Source organism: Arvicanthis niloticus, chromosome 6, assembly GCF_011762505.2.
Source record: "Arvicanthis niloticus isolate mArvNil1 chromosome 6, mArvNil1.pat.X, whole genome shotgun sequence".
Taxonomy (NCBI): Eukaryota; Metazoa; Chordata; class Mammalia; order Rodentia; family Muridae; genus Arvicanthis; species Arvicanthis niloticus.
In genome coordinates, this window is record NC_047663.1 from 83677748 (window position 1) to 83694964 (window position 17217).

Sequence of the window (17217 nt, forward strand, 5' to 3'; positions counted from 1 at the left end):
GTAACTCCAGTTCCAGAGAATCTAACACCTTCTCCTGGCTTTCATGGGTACTACATGCATACAGTGCACTGACATATAAGCAGGCAAAACACTCACGCACATAAAATATAAATAAACCTTCATAAAATAAATAGAATTCAAACTCTGCCCTACCCTCCCTGCAGGCCAATGGGTGTCGCACGGGCAGAGTGGCAGTTCTTCCCACTCAGTCCTCACAGAGCCCTTGACACCACCTTCCCCCCACCCCGTCCTGTTCTCTTACTTCACTCACTCCCGACCCTCTCCACCCCCCTTGGGTCTTTACAAATGGCAGGTGACTGCTTACTAAATAACTGCACGAGAGCAGAGGAAAAGGTCATTGCTTTATCTCTCTCTTTCAGATTCAGTGCAGGACTGTCCACGAAACTGCCACGGGAACGGAGAATGCGTGTCTGGACTGTGTCACTGTTTCCCAGGATTCCTAGGTGCAGACTGCGCTAAAGGTAGGTGTCACCACTTCCCTGCAGTGAGTGGGTAAGAGAAAAAGCACCCTGGTTGCCTTCCCAATAAGTCTTCCGCACTGGGACGCTGTAAACCCACGCATGTGCAAAGGCTCCCCATTTGGCAAGGAGCGGGGGTTTTGATATATAACCAGCAGTCAGTGCGCCTATAGGAAGAGTAAGGCAGTCAGCCTTGGCACTGAGGTGTGCTGAGAAGAAAGATTTGCTCAAAATGAGATGGTCGGATTTCCTGTAAAAGCAGAAGTGAATTACCATCACTCCTTTCTTATAATCATTAGCTTCTATGTAATGGAAGATTAAGCATCTCAGGGTTAGTAAATTTCATTCATTCTGGCCAGCTACACTCTTAATCTAGGAAGTGCTATTTATCTTCATGGAATTGGTTTTAAATTGTATTATTAATTTATCTAGGCTGCTTTTCGAAGAATGGCTGGGGCCTTGGGATTCTTGGGGGAAAGGTAATTTAAGAAAGAAAACGACTCTCTAAAGAACAGGGAATTTAGGGGCTGCACACCTGGCTTGTAAGAGACCTTCAGTGTGACCTTGATGTGGCCCTCAGCATCAAGTATAGTTGGGGCACAAATATACACACAGATGGCCCGAAGTACACAAGTATGTTTACAAAGTTTTGCGTTGACACTGTTTCCACTGTCTAAAATCCGAGACACCGCCAACAACACAGGGTACCCACCCACCAACAGGAAGTGAGGGGAAACAGGATCAGGACATTAAGAGCCATCTCTCAGCTTCGAGTTTCCACTCTCAACTCTGTGTTTACACATCTCTGTCCCTTTGTGACCTTGTGCAAGTCAGTTGGCACCTCTGAACTCTGGTTTCCTTATCCAGAAAAGGGAGCCTGGCATCCGACGTTCAATTTGAGCAGTTTAAGATACACAGAAAGTAGAGCACTAGTATTAAGTACTAACTCCGTAGTAAGTAGTACTAGAACCAAGGGGCCTTGATAAGGGGACATTGTAAGTCCCAACAGGATTGGTTTTCGTTGCCTTATTTATATTTTAGTCTATTCATATATTTAAGTCATCTTTTCATCATCTTTATTTGTATTTCACTGAGAGTTACCTGCCTTGACACTAACACTCAACAAAGCTGCTACATGCTAAGTAACACCGTTCCTTTTTCCGCCCCTCGAAACTCTTGCTCCAAAAGAATAGTATCTCCATACACGCTGCAGCTTAAAGATTTGAGATTTGCATCCTGATGAGTTCTCAGTGCGAAGTGAATGAAGCTTTCATATCCTTGAAGCCCTGGCATTGGTGGCCATCTGAGTGACACTCATTTCTAAGATGCCGCCTCTGTCCCACAACACACAGGTTTGGTCAACTTATTGGATATGGAAAGATAAGAACCATGAAGCCTGTGAACAGTTTCCTTAGCTGTGTTCCAGCACAGCCCATTCATGTTCCAAGACACAGGGACACAACCCTGAGGAGAATGACAGACTGTCGGCTCCTTCCAGTGCTGGCTCTAAGGGGCCCCGGTGGGGGATGGAGGTTGACCCTGCGCTGCTGTGTCGAGTGCTTTTCCTAGTGAAGGCTTGAAGAAAGGCAGACCTCAATATCATCTGAACGGCTTTTCTTGTGTAATCTAATTTTCCTGGGAGTGAAGGCATTAATGAGGGGAAGGACTGAGTCGCCCTTTTATACGCGGCTGCAAATGGGCTGAACACTCAGCCGCTCGGGCTGTGAGCTGTAAATGTGTATTAACACTGACACACATCGATGTATTATTAATCCTAAAAACCATGTGTGTTCTGACTGCACATCCAGTTACTGGCCTTTCAGACCCAAGTACCCAGCCATTTAAGGACTCTCCACTCTGAATCCATTTGCAGATGCGTGTCCATTCTGCATTATGGATCTGTAATGGAGTGTGCATTTAGCTGTTTAAAAGGACTCCTGGTGTGTGTTTTGCATTCGCCACCTGTGCTGTGGCTGGGTACACACCCCCCTACACACACAAGTGTGCATTAGCCATAGTATATAATTGATCCTTGTGAAACAATTGAGTGGCTGCTAAGAGGAGTTACTGCTTCCTACCCAATGTCCGTTCCTGAAATCGACTTTTGAACTTGTATGCATATTTTAATTTAACCATTTATGTATATGATGGGTGAAATTGAGGTGCTTAAAGAATGAAATTGCCTTTCACTGTGCCCCTCATTTATTGTAGGCACCGTTGGTTTAAGAGCATGGGAAGCAAGTACTTGCCTCTCTGCCCTAAAGGTGCTGCTCCCTCAGTGTTTCTGAAGTGGCCGCTGATCAAGTTACTTTGTAATGACCATGTATTCTCTCTTCTGATTCTAAGCCCCTGTCTCCCAAACTTTGATCTTCAATGTACCTATCTATTGCTTTTTTACATCAGTATTTTTACTAACTTACTTTTCAATTTACTTGTGTATATATAGATATTTTTATTTCAATTCATTGTGTATATATAGATATTTTTATTTTTTTAAAGAATGATACCAAAAGCAAAAATTGAGAAAAGACTAGAATTGGTTGTCATGAATATGAAATGTGAATGCATGCCCCCTTAAAAATAACCAGAGACTTGTGGGGTGGTGGTAGCGCACACCTTTAAACTCAGCACTTGGGAGGCAGAGGCAGTCTGATCCCTGAGTTCAAGGCCAGCCAGGTGTACAGCTCAAGTTCCAGAACAGCCAGGGATACACAGAGAAACCCTATCTTGAGAAACAAATATGTATGTGTGTGTGTGTGTTATACACACATATATAATATTGCATGTATTTTAAATAAAAATAACTAAAGACTCATCTTTCCTACCACAATGAATATCCAAATCATCTTTTAATTGCTTATGACTTTCTAAGAATCCAGCAGTGAGGGCTGGGACTTGTATCATAGAGTGTTCATGAGATTCCTAGGGCCCCGTGTTCAGTCCCCAGTTCTGCAAAACACACCAAAACAAAAAACAAAAATCCAACAGTAGACCTGAATGTCCATGCAAAGCCTGGATTCTTAGGGAAATCCAAGTTTAAGCACCTTGTCCCATAGGCTCTGGCTCCTGAGCCTGACAGAGCACCCGAAGTGCACCTGTGTGAAAATAGATTTACAAACAGGGTTCAGCTGCCTGGATGCCTTCCAGCAGAAGGAGGTCTAATCCCAACACCTGGTACTCATCTGATGCTGAAGCCTGCACTCCCACTACCCTCAAATACTAAGTATGTAAGGGATGCTGTGCAAATATGCAAATTGTTGAATACGTGATATCTCATTTGTCCACATAGCAACAATATGACCTGAGGAATATTTTAACTAACGCCATGCCAAATTTATTAACGTTTTTACATTAAAATCACCTTAGGAGCTGGTGAAGATAGCCCAGTGGGTAGAGGTGTTTGACAATGAAACTGACAAGCTGAGTTCAATCTGGGAGACCAACGTGGTAGAGTAAGAGAACTGAGTTTCCAGATCTCCCTACACACGCACACACACGCACACACACACACACACACACACACAAACATACTTTTTAAATTTTTATGTAACTTTGGATGTGAAGGCAAGTTACCAAAATAGGAGAATTTCTATAGAGTCTCCCCAAGTGTCTTACAAGGTCAACATTTTAAATTTAAATTTAAAAGCCAGACACTTAACACCCATGCAATAATTTTAATTAATTTAGAGACCCTTCCCACACACACACTTTGACCTTTCAGATCTGGTTCAGAATCACATGCTTTGTTTCACGATCATGACTCCTAAATCCAGTGGTTCTCAACCTGTGGGTCTCAGTCCCTACGGGGGTCACCTACCAGATATCTTGCATAGCAGAGATTTATATTATGATTCATAACAGTAGCAAAATTACAGTTCAGAAGTAGCAATGAACTAAATTTATGGTTGGGGGTCGCCACAACGTGAGGAACTATATTAAAAAGTCATAGTGGGGCTGGAGAGATGGCTCAGCGGTTAAGAGCACTGGCTGCTTCTTTCAGAGGTCCTGACTTCAATTCCCAGCAACCATAAGGTGGCCCATCTATAATAGGATCTGATGTCCTCTTCTGGCAAGCAGGTGTACATGCAGCTAGAACACTCATTAAATAAATAAATAAATAAATAAATAAATAAATAAACTTTTTCAAAAAGCTAGCTGATAGTTTTTTTAAAAAAGAGTCATAGCATAAAGAATATTGAGAATATTGTCTTAGTCCCTCCATGATATCCCATAATAGTTCTTTACTCTTCTTGTATTTCATGGCCTTGACCCTTCTGGACAGCATTTTTTTGGCAATTTGTATACATCTCTCATTTTGGCTTTGCCTGGTATATTTGGGATTAGACTGAAGTTATGCATTTTTAAAGATTTTATTTATTCATTTTATGTATAGGAGTACACTGTAGCTGTCTTCAGACACACCAGAAGAGGGCATCAGATCCCATTATAGATGGTTGTGAGTCACCATGTGGTTGCTGGGAATTGTACTCAGGACCTTTGGAAGAACAGTCAGTGCTCTTAGCCACTGAGCCATCTCTCCAGCCCCAAGTTATGCATTTTGGATACTATGGATGTCATATGTGTGTGGGGGGGGAGGGGTGACAGAACTCAGTGTGTCATGTCAAAGATGAATGAAGCTCCTGTTCAGATATGATGAAATGTTAAACGTGGCCATATGAATGTGCACACTCCTGCCGTTTTCTCTCTACGTTTCTCACAGGCAAAACAGGTTACAGGCCCAACTCCACTGATACTGAACAAGTACCATTCACAAACAACTTCAGAGCCTGAGCACCTCTAGTGTCAGCAGGGAGTAGCCTGGGGCTGACAGAGGAAGGTCATAGGACTAGCAAGGGCAGTTGGCCCTCAGCCTCCTGCTGCCCACAGGAGCATGGTCCATCTCCCGGGCCATCACTTTCCTTCTTTGTGGATTTTAACACTGCAGATGCCCTGAGCACAAGGTCCCCCCTCATCAGGAATTCACACCACCTTTGCTCTTGCTCTGACAGCTGTACCCCGGATGCCTTGGGTTCTGCCAGTCTGCTAGCGTAGGCAGCCAGCAAACTTGGGCCCTCCTGCAAGAGGGAGAAGTTGCCACGTTAGCAGGCACAATTCCCATCACATCCAAGTGACCTGGTATGTGTCCAAGTGACAGAAATACACATTTACTCTCTTGACCTCACACTGTGAGCTCCATACCCTCAGATATGCAATGCGGGCAACCCTTCCTTGTCGTCTGATAAACCTGCCAGTCTGCATCAGATGTCTGAAGCCATCCTTTCCCAGAGTGTGGGGACCATCAGAACACATGTGCAGAGCACTCGTTCTGCGATCACTGCTCTCCTGGGGCTCCCAGGGGCACCAAGGTCAAAATAGACCTGACCCTCACCAGGAAAGAACACTAGCTGGTTCTACCGTGACACTCTAAGTCAGCTGAGGGAACTTAACCATGCAAATGCCTGTTGCATGCCTATTAGGAGAAGACTGGTGCATGAAGAGCCAGAAATGCAAGGTGTACAAAGCAGCCCTAGGTTCTGCTTCCAGAAGCACATAGAAAACAAGTGGCTCATTGTACTACATTGTGATGAGAATGTCTATTGTCCAGATGTTACTAAGGAGGTCAGGAAGTCTATGAAACATAGAAGTGACATATTGTAATTTGGGGAGTCTCTCAGGATCTTGCAACACAGCCTTGGAAATCACACTGGACAGGAAGATGAGTATAAAAGATTAATCATAACCAGCAGGGCCCAGAGAGGGAAACATGCAGGCCACACCACGCAGAGGCCACATGCAAAGTGGCCCCAGAAGTGAGATCAAACAGGTGGGAAAGTTGAACTCTGATCAAATGCATTTCCTGGGAATCAGGGTACAGTGCCATAGCAGAAGGTATGGGGGAATTTCACAGATGCTTGAATGTCACCAGGCCTCACCATCTAGGGAAGGAAAGATCAGGACCAGCTTGATCACACCGGTGTATCTGATAGCCTGGGCCAGGTGCTCACAGCCTGTTTGTAGGAATGTGGTACCTTCAAGAAGAGTTCCTAAAGTTAATTTATTTTCTTGTTGTTTTGTAAAACAGAGTCTCATATAGCCCAGGCTGACCCTAAACTCCCTCTATAGCCAAGGCTAGCTTTAAATTTGGAATCCTTCTGCCTCCACCTCCTAGCTGCTGAGATTGTAGGCATGCACCACCATACCTGGTTTTCTTTTGTTTTGTTTTGTTTTTGACTATACAGTTTAGCGAGGACTTATGAAAGTAGCCAGTTAATAAAAGGAATAAAAGAAAATCTCAAAGAAACTCCAATGAGGAAACCACCATGAACGATAATGCTCGCCGTGACATAGACTAAGAAATCTGTTCAGATTCTGGGTTTCAGGGAAACGTCATTTATTTCCCAGTGGTTCATACCCTTTTTTCATCAGTTGATTCTCTGGACCAGCTGTAATCCCACTTCTCATCCAAGTTGTGGTTCACCCTCCAGGTTCCCTGCCATCGCTCTCCCTGTCCCGTGGCTCCCCTGTTGCTTTAAAGCTGTTGGTTGTGGGCTAGAGGCTCTGAGTTATTATTCCTTCCCCTCTTATTTACTTTGATCTCAAAGCCTTGTGTTGACTTCACTTTTCCTAGACTTGCATGCAGAGTCTCCTTGCTTTTCAGAAGTAAACTGAGGCTGCTGAACTCTCAACTTATGCTCCGGCTCCTCTGGTGGCTTATTTGGGCTGAACTGGAGGCTCCAAGCCACTGTAACAACCCTGAGCCATAGCTGTTAGGTAACCTGACTTTAATAGCTATTAGAAACGACAGCTCCTGCTGCCAAACAGCTGTCAGTGAAGCCCCAGAAATGCCACAAGCATGGGAACATAAAGTTTCTTTTTCTCTAGTGATAAGGCTCAGCTCCTATCCAGCTCTGAGAACCTTGAAAAGAGGAAGCAAGGATCTTGCCATTTCCCTCCTAACAGGCAAATGTACCCCCCACCCCCGCAACCTGGTCCCTCTTGGCCACATTCTAGTCCTTAAATCAAGCTCTCACCACAATCATCATCATTGTCATCATCATTGTCATTGTCATCATCATCACTAACATTTATTAACTTCTGGCTGTGTACAGATCACTGCTCTGAGAAGCCGCATAACTGTCACACTGAATCACCAGCAGTCCTGTTGTACACATCCCCTTAGAGATGAAGAAAATGAGGGACCCAAGAGGTTAAATAACTTGCTGTCATTACCCAGCTAGGAAGTGTTACTCCTGAGATTTGAACCAACAGCTGGGCATAAACTCTTCCTAGTAGACTGGTCATGAGACGGGCCACAAGAGAGATGAAGAATAACAAAGAATAACGCATTTCTTCAGAATGCGTGTGATTGGTATGCATGAGAGGACTGATTTTTAAATATGCTAGGGAGAAAAAATATATATAAACAAGTGTTTAGGGTTTACTAAAAAGAAATGGCAGAGGCAGAATTTGAAACCAAGACCATTTGACTCCAACCCTGGTCCCCTAGCCATGGTCCCTGAGTAGCCAGGAGGGTTTCCTTACCATCTTCCTACCCTTTGTCACTCTTCTACTCTATGTCTCTATCCTGTCCTTAGGTCCCGTCCCCTGTGTATGGCCACCAGCCTTTCTGCACTGCTTTCGTCCTCCTCCGTCTCTGGAGCTCTCTCAGACCTCTTCCCAGTTGTTGCTGCTCTTCTCAAATACCCTCAGTTGGCTTCCAGCCATCTGTTCAACTGTCTATAGTTATGTGTCTGGGGAGGTTATCACAAATGCCAGTTCCCAGGTTCATTCCTGATGCCAGGCAGTTGAGCTACAAGACAGTATGTGGATGTCTCAGATCAAGCCTCTGAGGGCCCAACGGGTGCACAGGGGCCACATTCTGATACCAAAGAACAAATGCCTTAGAATGGTGTTAAAGGTCGACCGTGATCTATGCTGCTTTTGCTCCATATAGCCCACAAAGGCCAAAATAGATTAATGGCCACAGATTCCACAACTTACCCCATCAAACTATAGGGACCGCTCACTTCTCTTAGCTCATAGCTTCTGTGAGGGAAGAGGTCTATCATTCCCAGCCTTTTACTATTCAACTGATGGTCTTTTGTGGAAGTCAAGGTCATAGACCAGCACCCTCCAGAAACCCTCTCACAAATAACCCTGCTGTCACTCAGATGTAGAAAACGTAAAGGGTTGTGGGTGGGGCTCTGTTGTGCCCTGCTGTTCTGTCTGGAAAGATAGGTTGCCTCCTCTTGCTGACCAAAAGCAGTAATGGTTATCTTTGTCCTTAGTTCGGCACCCAGGACATAATATGTATTTGCTAAGATGCTTGACGGCTTCAAGTTAAGGAACAGGGCCAACAAAGTTAAAAAACATTGCTGGACATGTGACCAATGTGAGTGCTGGAGAACACGGTGCTAATCCATCAGAGTGACCTGTGCCCCTGACAGCCAGTCAACACTGGCACAAGGGTGAGCTGAAGGAACACACACAAGCTAGGGGTAGAAAATACAAAGAAAGAAGTGCTCACGGAAAGGAAATACCAGTTCCTTCACAACCCCAAAGTGTTCTCAGAACAATGGAGTGGTGGAAAACAAAAGCTATGGAGTTGAAATTTGCTTGATTTGACTCTGTGCTTTCTTAGTTAACTGTGCCTGTTTGGGACAATCATTAAGCTTTTTGGAGCCTCAGTCTTGTCTTCAATATAATGGGCCTGGTTGCCTTGCTGGGAAATGTGAACATGGGCAAGTGTGAAAAGTGTGCAGAGTCATGACGGCATGCTGACACCCCCCAGAAATGTTGAATTAACCTTCAGAGCAAGCCTCTGATGCCAAGGAGAATAAGGTCACGTGGCAGGGGCAGATTTGAGGATGTGACCCTAATGGCCACAGATAAGTGTACTGTTAAGTAGACACCCCTGTTCCAGGCAGCCAGAGCTTTCTAAGGCCTGACAATAAGCACTGCCAGCAGCCCAGTCAGGCTGTCCTTGTGACTGGTTCTTCCCTGTTATCTGCTTTCCTGTTTTCTCTGCTCCCCAAGAATAAAGAACAAGCCCTCAGCTCCTTTCAGACAGTGGTGGAGGGGGTAGTTCTCCCACTACCACAGAAACACCTCCTTCAGAGCATCCTTGGCAAAGAATCACTTTGCCTCTTACACAGTGGTCATGCTCCCTCATGAAATGTGCTCGGGTCCGGTCTATCCCACCTGGGTTGCTTTGTCTCCCTCTGCCACCCCTGAATGCAGATGAGCCAGGATCATGGCTGCTGCCCCCCAGAATCTTCTACAGCCTGTTGCGCTTTACCAACCCATCCCTTCCTCTCCCCAAACCCTCCCTTGGTTTGAAGAAGCAACTGTGTAAGGATTTCTTAGCAGCTAGACCCAGGAGGGGGGGCTGGAAGCAGATGTACCTAGAACATGTTCTGCAGCAAGTGACTGAGCAGCCACACTGAGCAAAGTCACATTTAACAGACTGGTACAAGGATAAGTGCTACCACATATCAAAGATGAACTACATCCCTGGCACCAGGCAGAGCACTTCACATGAATGGTGTGGTCTCATCTCTCCACAATGAACGTTATCTTTATTTCACAGCTAAGGAACTGGATCTTAGGAAACAGAGGCAGGGATGTTTGGAAGGTTTATTTGTTTGTTTTTGTTTGTTTGTTTGTTTTGTTTTTGTGAGACAGGATCTCAGGGTCTCACTCTATAGCCCAAGATAGCCTAGTGGTCAATCCTCCTGCCTCAACCTCCCAAGTGCTGGAATATCAGGCATTCAGCACTGTGCCCCATCCAGGTGGTGTTTTGTAAATACCCTCTGCTGCTTGATTACTGGTCCCCGAATTGGTACCTTGTTGAATCATCTCAATACACCGTCTACTGGACGCGAGTCACATGTTCTAATTCAGTAAGCCTGAGACCTCAAGAGTCTTCAGCCTGGAGGTCAGGCCTTCTGGCTTGTAACTTATAAACATTCAAGTCTGAGTATGAATCTGGATGACGCTGCCCTGGAACTCAGCTGAGGCTGCCCAATGAGACCCAGAGTCCCCAGGTTACTGTGCTTTTGAAACAAACCACAAACAGTCTCTTATTTTCTCTTCCTAAACCACTTGACTAATCGCTAAAGAGTCCTGGAAGAGGGTGCTTAATCCTGGGGAGGTGACTGAGGCCTCTGGATTAGGGGAAACCCCATTGTTTCAAGAAAAACTTACACAGGAAACAACCCAGTCTCTAGAAAGGACATAGGCTGGAATAGGGGACAGACATTCTACCCTGTAACTGGTTGGAACAATTTTCTCCTAATGAAAATAATAGTAATAAAATAATATCTATTGATTTCTTACCAGGAGCCAGGCCCCACAGCATTATTTCATTTTCTTTCCATTTCCACAAGAGCTCCCTTTAAAGGTTAAAAAAAAAAAAAATACTGTAAATGTCTGCTCACACAACTAGGGGAAAGACAACAGAAAACTCAGTCTAGTTTACCAGCCTTTCTAGGAGTCCCTCTTCCCAGACACAGACGTGAACTCAGCCTTCCAATGTGCCTGCGGGACACTCCCATGCTTGTGGACAGCGGGGCACGGTGAAGTTGCAAATTTATCTCAATGCTTCAACCCGGCCAAAAAACGTAAGCAACTTCACCACGGACTTGCACAGCAGAGGCACTTGATATATAAATATATGCCAAAGAACTTAAATATTCATATGTAACCAGTGCTGTTGCCACAGACACACACCCCTCAGACTTTTTTTTTTTAAGCAGCTTAAGTACTTATCGATTGAGAACTTTTAACTCTCAAAATGGAGGCGTCTCCATATCTCTACAGGTATTTTAAATGAATTGAATTAATCATAGGCTTAAAAGTCTCTTGCGATCTTCGTTAACTTCCCTGGGTTTAATTAAAACATCTGTGCACTTTTAATTTATCGATTCATCCAACTCATATGTCATGTTTTTAACACACCCCAGCATGCTCTGCATCATTTTTAACCCGATTTCCACTTAACTAAAGCAATTAAATTCACCCCGGATTAATTAAAGCATCCATACTTTCATGCTTAAGTCAGCGTGTGCTGCTTTCCCCACGTGGCTCCTGAATGTCAGAGATTTGACACACCTGATGAGTTTTTTGTCCTTCTGGTAATTCTTCCCTGAGTCGCTTTCTTGCTTAAATGTGCCATTTGACAGAACGGGAATGAGGAAGTTGGTTCCTCAGAAGCTGCCCCACCCCCATCCCCGGAGCCAGGGGCTTTGCCCCTGTCTGCCAGAAGGCACCCTCTGCGTTCATTTCATTGAGAGTTTCCCTACATACACACGCGTGTGTGCACGTGCGCACACACACACTGCCTGAAGAATCTGGGCCTTTTTTTTCCTCCTCCTTAATTCCACTTTCCAAATTTCCCATTCACTCTTCTGCCCGTTTTTAATAGGCAAGGAAAACTGAAGTGCTTAGGCTTAGGCTACTACCGCGTTGGGTGGGGCCTATGTTCCATGACAAAGCATTTTTCTGTCAGCTGAGATGCCCCTCCTTCAGTAACTGTACTCCACCAAGCCCAGAACCCCTAAGCCCTGACAGCACTTCCCAGCTATAAACATCTTCAGTTTTACTTCCAGTCTGAGACGCCTAGACTGACATCTCCGTAGTCTTTAAGTTTGTACGTAATTATTGCAGGATCCGAATAGCCTTCACATCAGCAAGCTGTATTATTTCAGATGCAGTTTTACTTTTCCATTTGTCTGTCTCTTTGTGTTGATATATAGAGTTCTTGGGCATGTTGAATAGTACATTTTACCCTGTAAAACACGTTAAGAGCTGTCTTCCCAATGTCGCTTACAGCCTGGTTTTTGTTTCAGGCTGGTATCCACTGTCAAATAGAAGATTTAAATTTTATGCAATCGAACGTAATCACCTTTGCTTCGTGATCTCTAGAAGGCATATCTTTCATATCTCCTGAAGAAAATAAGATTGCTCTCCGATGCTTTCTAAATTTCAACTCTTTACATTGTATATAGAGTTGATTCTTTGGCACAAAGTACAAGAAGGGCCAACTTAGTTTTACAGCAAATGAAATGCCCTTACAGGGACGTTAAGTGAAACCTGCCTTTCCTAACAACATTTTTTTTCTCCTTGAAAGAATGTGAAGTGCCCATTTTGGCGTTGGGAGCCCCAGTTTGTTTGGCCTCCATGACTCAAATGTTGTATTGTCAACTATTCTGGTACAATCTTTTTTTTTCCCTGCCACCAAGCCTGTCTGTAACCTGTCCATAGCTGCTGATCTGTTTGGAATGAAGGCAAGCAGTGCACACCGCAACTTTGACACTATACCTGAGGCGCTAGGGTCTAGTATATTCTCAAGCCTCTTTTTCTAAAGGACTAGTTTCAAGTGGGTTTGCAGCATCAGGCATGGTGGTTCACACCTGTAATCCCAGGTTTCAGGAAGCTGTAACAAAAGGCTGCAAGTTTTGGGCAAGCCTGTGCTACATATCAAGTGCCAGGCTAACCTGGATGGCTCGTCAACTGTAACCAGCTTGCCTTTCCCGTTATATTAAGCCTCCCCTACAGCCCCTTCCTTCCCTCTGAATATTCTCTCCACTGAAAGTGTCAGGAAAACAGGATTTGTTTTTCTTAAAACACCAATGAGTGGCTGGTCTCTTAACTGCCTACCAAGTAAATAACACTGATGATTCATTTCCCTTGCAGAGATGCTAGGAAGGGGAAACTCCGGCTTGATCATTAAAATGAGCTTTACACCGTTTAGGTGACTCTAAATTATGTCATTTTTGTGTCATCAGCCTGTTAACTTGTCAGTCGTTAGTGGCAGCGGTAATTTATTTTTCTTCTGCGGGAGTCTTAAAGCTTCCATTTACTAGATTTAGTAAAACAGGAATCGTCGATTTGTACACACATTTTAATTAATTTTAAATAGAAGCTTGAGTGCACAATGTTCTACTCCTGGAAGCCTGTAGAACAAGAGCGAGAAAGAGAAAGACAGGAAGATAAAACATCTCACCGGTGGCTTCTGACCAGTCAGGACCACAAAGGAAGCTGACAAGTTCTTCCCATTGGGGGCGATCTGGTGCCCTTTTTGTTGTGGGGGTAGTGTGTTTGCATACATGTGCATGTGTGTACACAATGGCACGTGTGTGACAACTGTGACATTTCTTTTTATCACATCAGCCCCACCAGTCAGGTTGGGGATCCAGTTTGGAAGATCACGAGACCATTCATTGCTTGTCTAGCAGGTCTCAGCTCCTACATTGATTCCTTGGTCAGCTACTTCTCCTCCTCCTCCTCTCAGCCACTCTGAGAGGGAGTTTTTAAAGGAGATAGTGAATACCCAAGAAGTTAAGTCACATGAAGACTAGTGGTCACCAGAATCCTTGTCGTTTTCGTTTCTACTTTGTGCTATCTCTTGGTGGGATATGGAATCCAAATAATTTTCTTTTCCGGTCTTAAAAAATAATGATCATTATGTGATTATAGACAATCAATCAATCAATCAATAAAATGCAAGTCGGTTCCCAGTTTCCACTCAGCTTCTAAGGCATGAACAAATCTGAGCCACACATATTCATTTTGAAGCACTGGGGTGAGTTGTGTCTGAGAATCAGTTATAGGTGGGGTTCCTGGCTTTCCACGCTGCAAACCTAGTGACTGCTAGCAGGCTTTGTTCTTCATTCCAGTGGCAGTAAATTTCTTGAGTTTTGTTCTTCCAATTAGTCTCCTTTGGGTTCTTTAATGTCAGGACCAGCCAAGCCTCTGAGTATCCTGCTTTCCAGCAAGAATCTATGCCTTACATTTCTGCCCACACTCCCAGCAAGCTTGCATCAAACAAATTGAGAAAAAGGCTATCTTTAGGAACACCGTGACCTGACTCTTCTTCACTTTTTTCCCTAAGTAATTTAAGTAGGTCACACTTTAAACTTGATTTCCCAGGCTCCTGATTTTGTATAAAAAACCAATTCTTATTTTCTAGACAATTCTATTTTTCCCACCACTTAGAGTTTGTGCAAAAGAAAACGGAGAAAATAAACCCTTTTGCCAACTAATATAGACAGTAGTCAATTGTTTCCCTCCTCTATCTCATGGGAGAAAGAGAGATGCTGTGGAACACCACTGGTGGTGATCTGAGGTCACCTTGTTATCCATCCACATAGCCCATCTAATATACAGTATGCAGATCAGCAACCGCCTTGGACGACTATACATTGTATAGATGCATTTCTCACTGTTGCTTATTTCAGACCTGAGGGTGGAAGTGGGAGAGAGATGGGATGCATATTCTAGTCTTCCTTCTGGAGATCCTCCCATGTGACCCAGATCAGAAATGACAAGTAGGTCTTCTCTTGAATGCCAGCTTGTCTTCCTTTCAGGTCTTAGCCTGGGCGTTGCAATGGTTTTCAGGTTCTTTCTAGGCTCAGGAGAAGATGCCAGGATTCATTAATGGTGTCTGCAGAGTAACAAAAGAGGGGATAATAGTCTGCTTGGACACCTTTGCATCCCTGACCTTGACCTTAGCATGAAATCTATGATGAACCAATGTGGGGTAACTTGGTTTGTCTCCAAATCTCTCAAGACCTCAAGAAAATCATGTTTGCAGTAAAGGAAAGATCCAAGCTGTTTCCTCTACTCTCTCCAGGACAATCAGCATCGCTAGTAACTACAGAATCCCTCACCCAACATCCTAAGTGGAAAAAGTATGTGTCCTCTCTTTAGAAAGGTTCATCTGAATTCAGCACGTGTCTTTGATGTCATCTGAACTCATTTCTCCCTAGATACTTCATGAGGATAAGAATTTTAGAAATAATACTCCCCATCATTTTCAACAACTACCCTCTTATAAAGTATTTGGGAAGATAATATCTCATCAATCATATGCCAACTGTTGAGATGTTTTATTTCAAATCAGTTTGAAATGGAGGGGAAAAAATTCCTTGTGTTTATAACATGAAGCTCATTTGAGGCATTGTTCTTTCTCTGCCTTTTGCAAGTACTCCTTAGAACTTTCCCATAAATCTTTGGATAGCAAGAATGCAGGAGAGGCTTTTACCCAAGCCAGTCAACAGTATAGACCTCACCACTGACAGGAAATCATCTTTGGTGCTTGTTCTCTGGAAGCTCCTATGTCCCTGGAAAGCCAATCACTCACAGAGGTCCATTAATGACTGTCCCATGACCACAAAAAGAAAGAAAGAAAGAAAGAAAGAAAGAAAGAAAGAAAGAAAGAAAGAAAGAAAGAAAGAAAAAAGCAAGGTGAGCAGTGGACTAAGAAGTAATCTGACAGACTTCTGCTCTGGAATGCTGAGTTCCCCTAGTTTTGTATGTATGCAGCAATCAGGAAGAGTCCTCAGAACCTGGGCTTAAACTGACAGATACCACCAGTAGCCCACTGCCATGCCACCATGGGTCCTATCTGAAGGTCTCTTCCTCAAGGGCCTTGCCGTAATCGGGCAGCCAAACAGTTCATTTAGTTTGGAAATACAGGTTTATTGCAAATTATTGATGCTGTGGGAAGTCTAGAGCCTGAAGGAGCCCGCCAAAATCCCCTTGTAAACAAACTCTGAAAGTAAGAAGTGGTACCGTTAAGGCCAACTTAAACAAGAGGCAACTATATCCTAGGCAGTCCCTACAAACTTCTCAGCCTGTATCCCAGATGTAAAGGCAAGAAGTAAGGATTACTCCAGATGGCATGCCTTGTTCCTCTCTAGATAGATAGATAGATAGATAGATAGATAGATAGATAGATAGATAGATAGATAGAGATAAATATAGATATCTCCCACCCCCTCTAATAAGCCAAGCTTGTTTTATCTTTGTAATTTAATTCATGTGTTCTTTGAAATAGATACACTTACTTCTTCATGTTATAGTTAACAAGCTAACGCAGAAAGAGAGATTCATTGGCTCAAATGTGTCCAGAACAGAAGTCAACTTATCTGAGGATAAAATAATAAATAAAATACATCCAGAGACTTGCAGTGCCAGCAGCATCCTTAACAGTATGGCTTTCTTAAGAGCGTGGCTGTAGAGTCTGTTAATCTGGGTTTCAACTGGGTCCCTGCTTGTGAGCCTTGTGCCAACGGAGAGATACTATCACCAACCTGTGATACCATCTCTCAAGTGCTCAGTGGAATCCTGATCATAGCTGCCCCTCACAGAGTGGTCAGGAAATGCATAAGACATACACTGCCATACCTGGCTGTGTGTGGGCAGGAGTCACTGACAACAGTGGCATTGTTTGGTGTTTTGTACTTGAAGGTGACAATGCACCTCTGTGGCTAAGTCCTCAGCCTACAAGGTTATATGTGAAGCTTTGATTCCAGACAGACATGGCCCTTCAGAAGTCAATCCCTCTGTGACCAGGTGTTCTCTTTCACTTTTCAGCTGCCTGCCCTGTCCTGTGCAGTGGGAATGGACAGTATTCCAAAGGAACATGCCAGTGCTACAGCGGCTGGAAAGGTGCAGAGTGCGACGTGCCTATGAACCAATGCATCGATCCTTCCTGTGGGGGCCATGGCTCCTGCATTGATGGGAACTGTGTGTGCGCTGCTGGCTACAAGGGCGAGCATTGTGAGGAAGGTAAGCACCGAGAGTCAGTTGGCAGGTCAGCTGCAGAGAAGCTGTGTGTGCCTTAATCTTGACCAGAAAGTCCAGGTTTGGACTCCCTGGGTTGGAAAGAAAACTTCACTCAGCATTTTGCATCCAAAACTTCAAACCCCTGGGCTTTGGTAAACTTAGTTGT

At 44.1% G+C, this 17217-nt stretch overlaps 1 protein-coding gene across 11 annotated transcripts in view; it reads left to right on the forward strand.

Moving 5' to 3' along the window:
- The window catches only part of Tenm2 (teneurin transmembrane protein 2), a 1226193-nt gene that overhangs the window by 1070047 nt on the left and 138929 nt on the right, over positions 1-17217 (forward strand). For all 11 annotated transcript variants that reach the window (XM_034506847.2, XM_076937038.1, XM_034506844.2 and 8 more), the window contains 2 exons: positions 381-482; positions 16860-17054. In XM_034506847.2, the coding sequence (XP_034362738.1) occupies positions 381-482; positions 16860-17054 (297 nt within the window). The remainder of the gene's footprint in view (positions 1-380; positions 483-16859; positions 17055-17217) is intronic.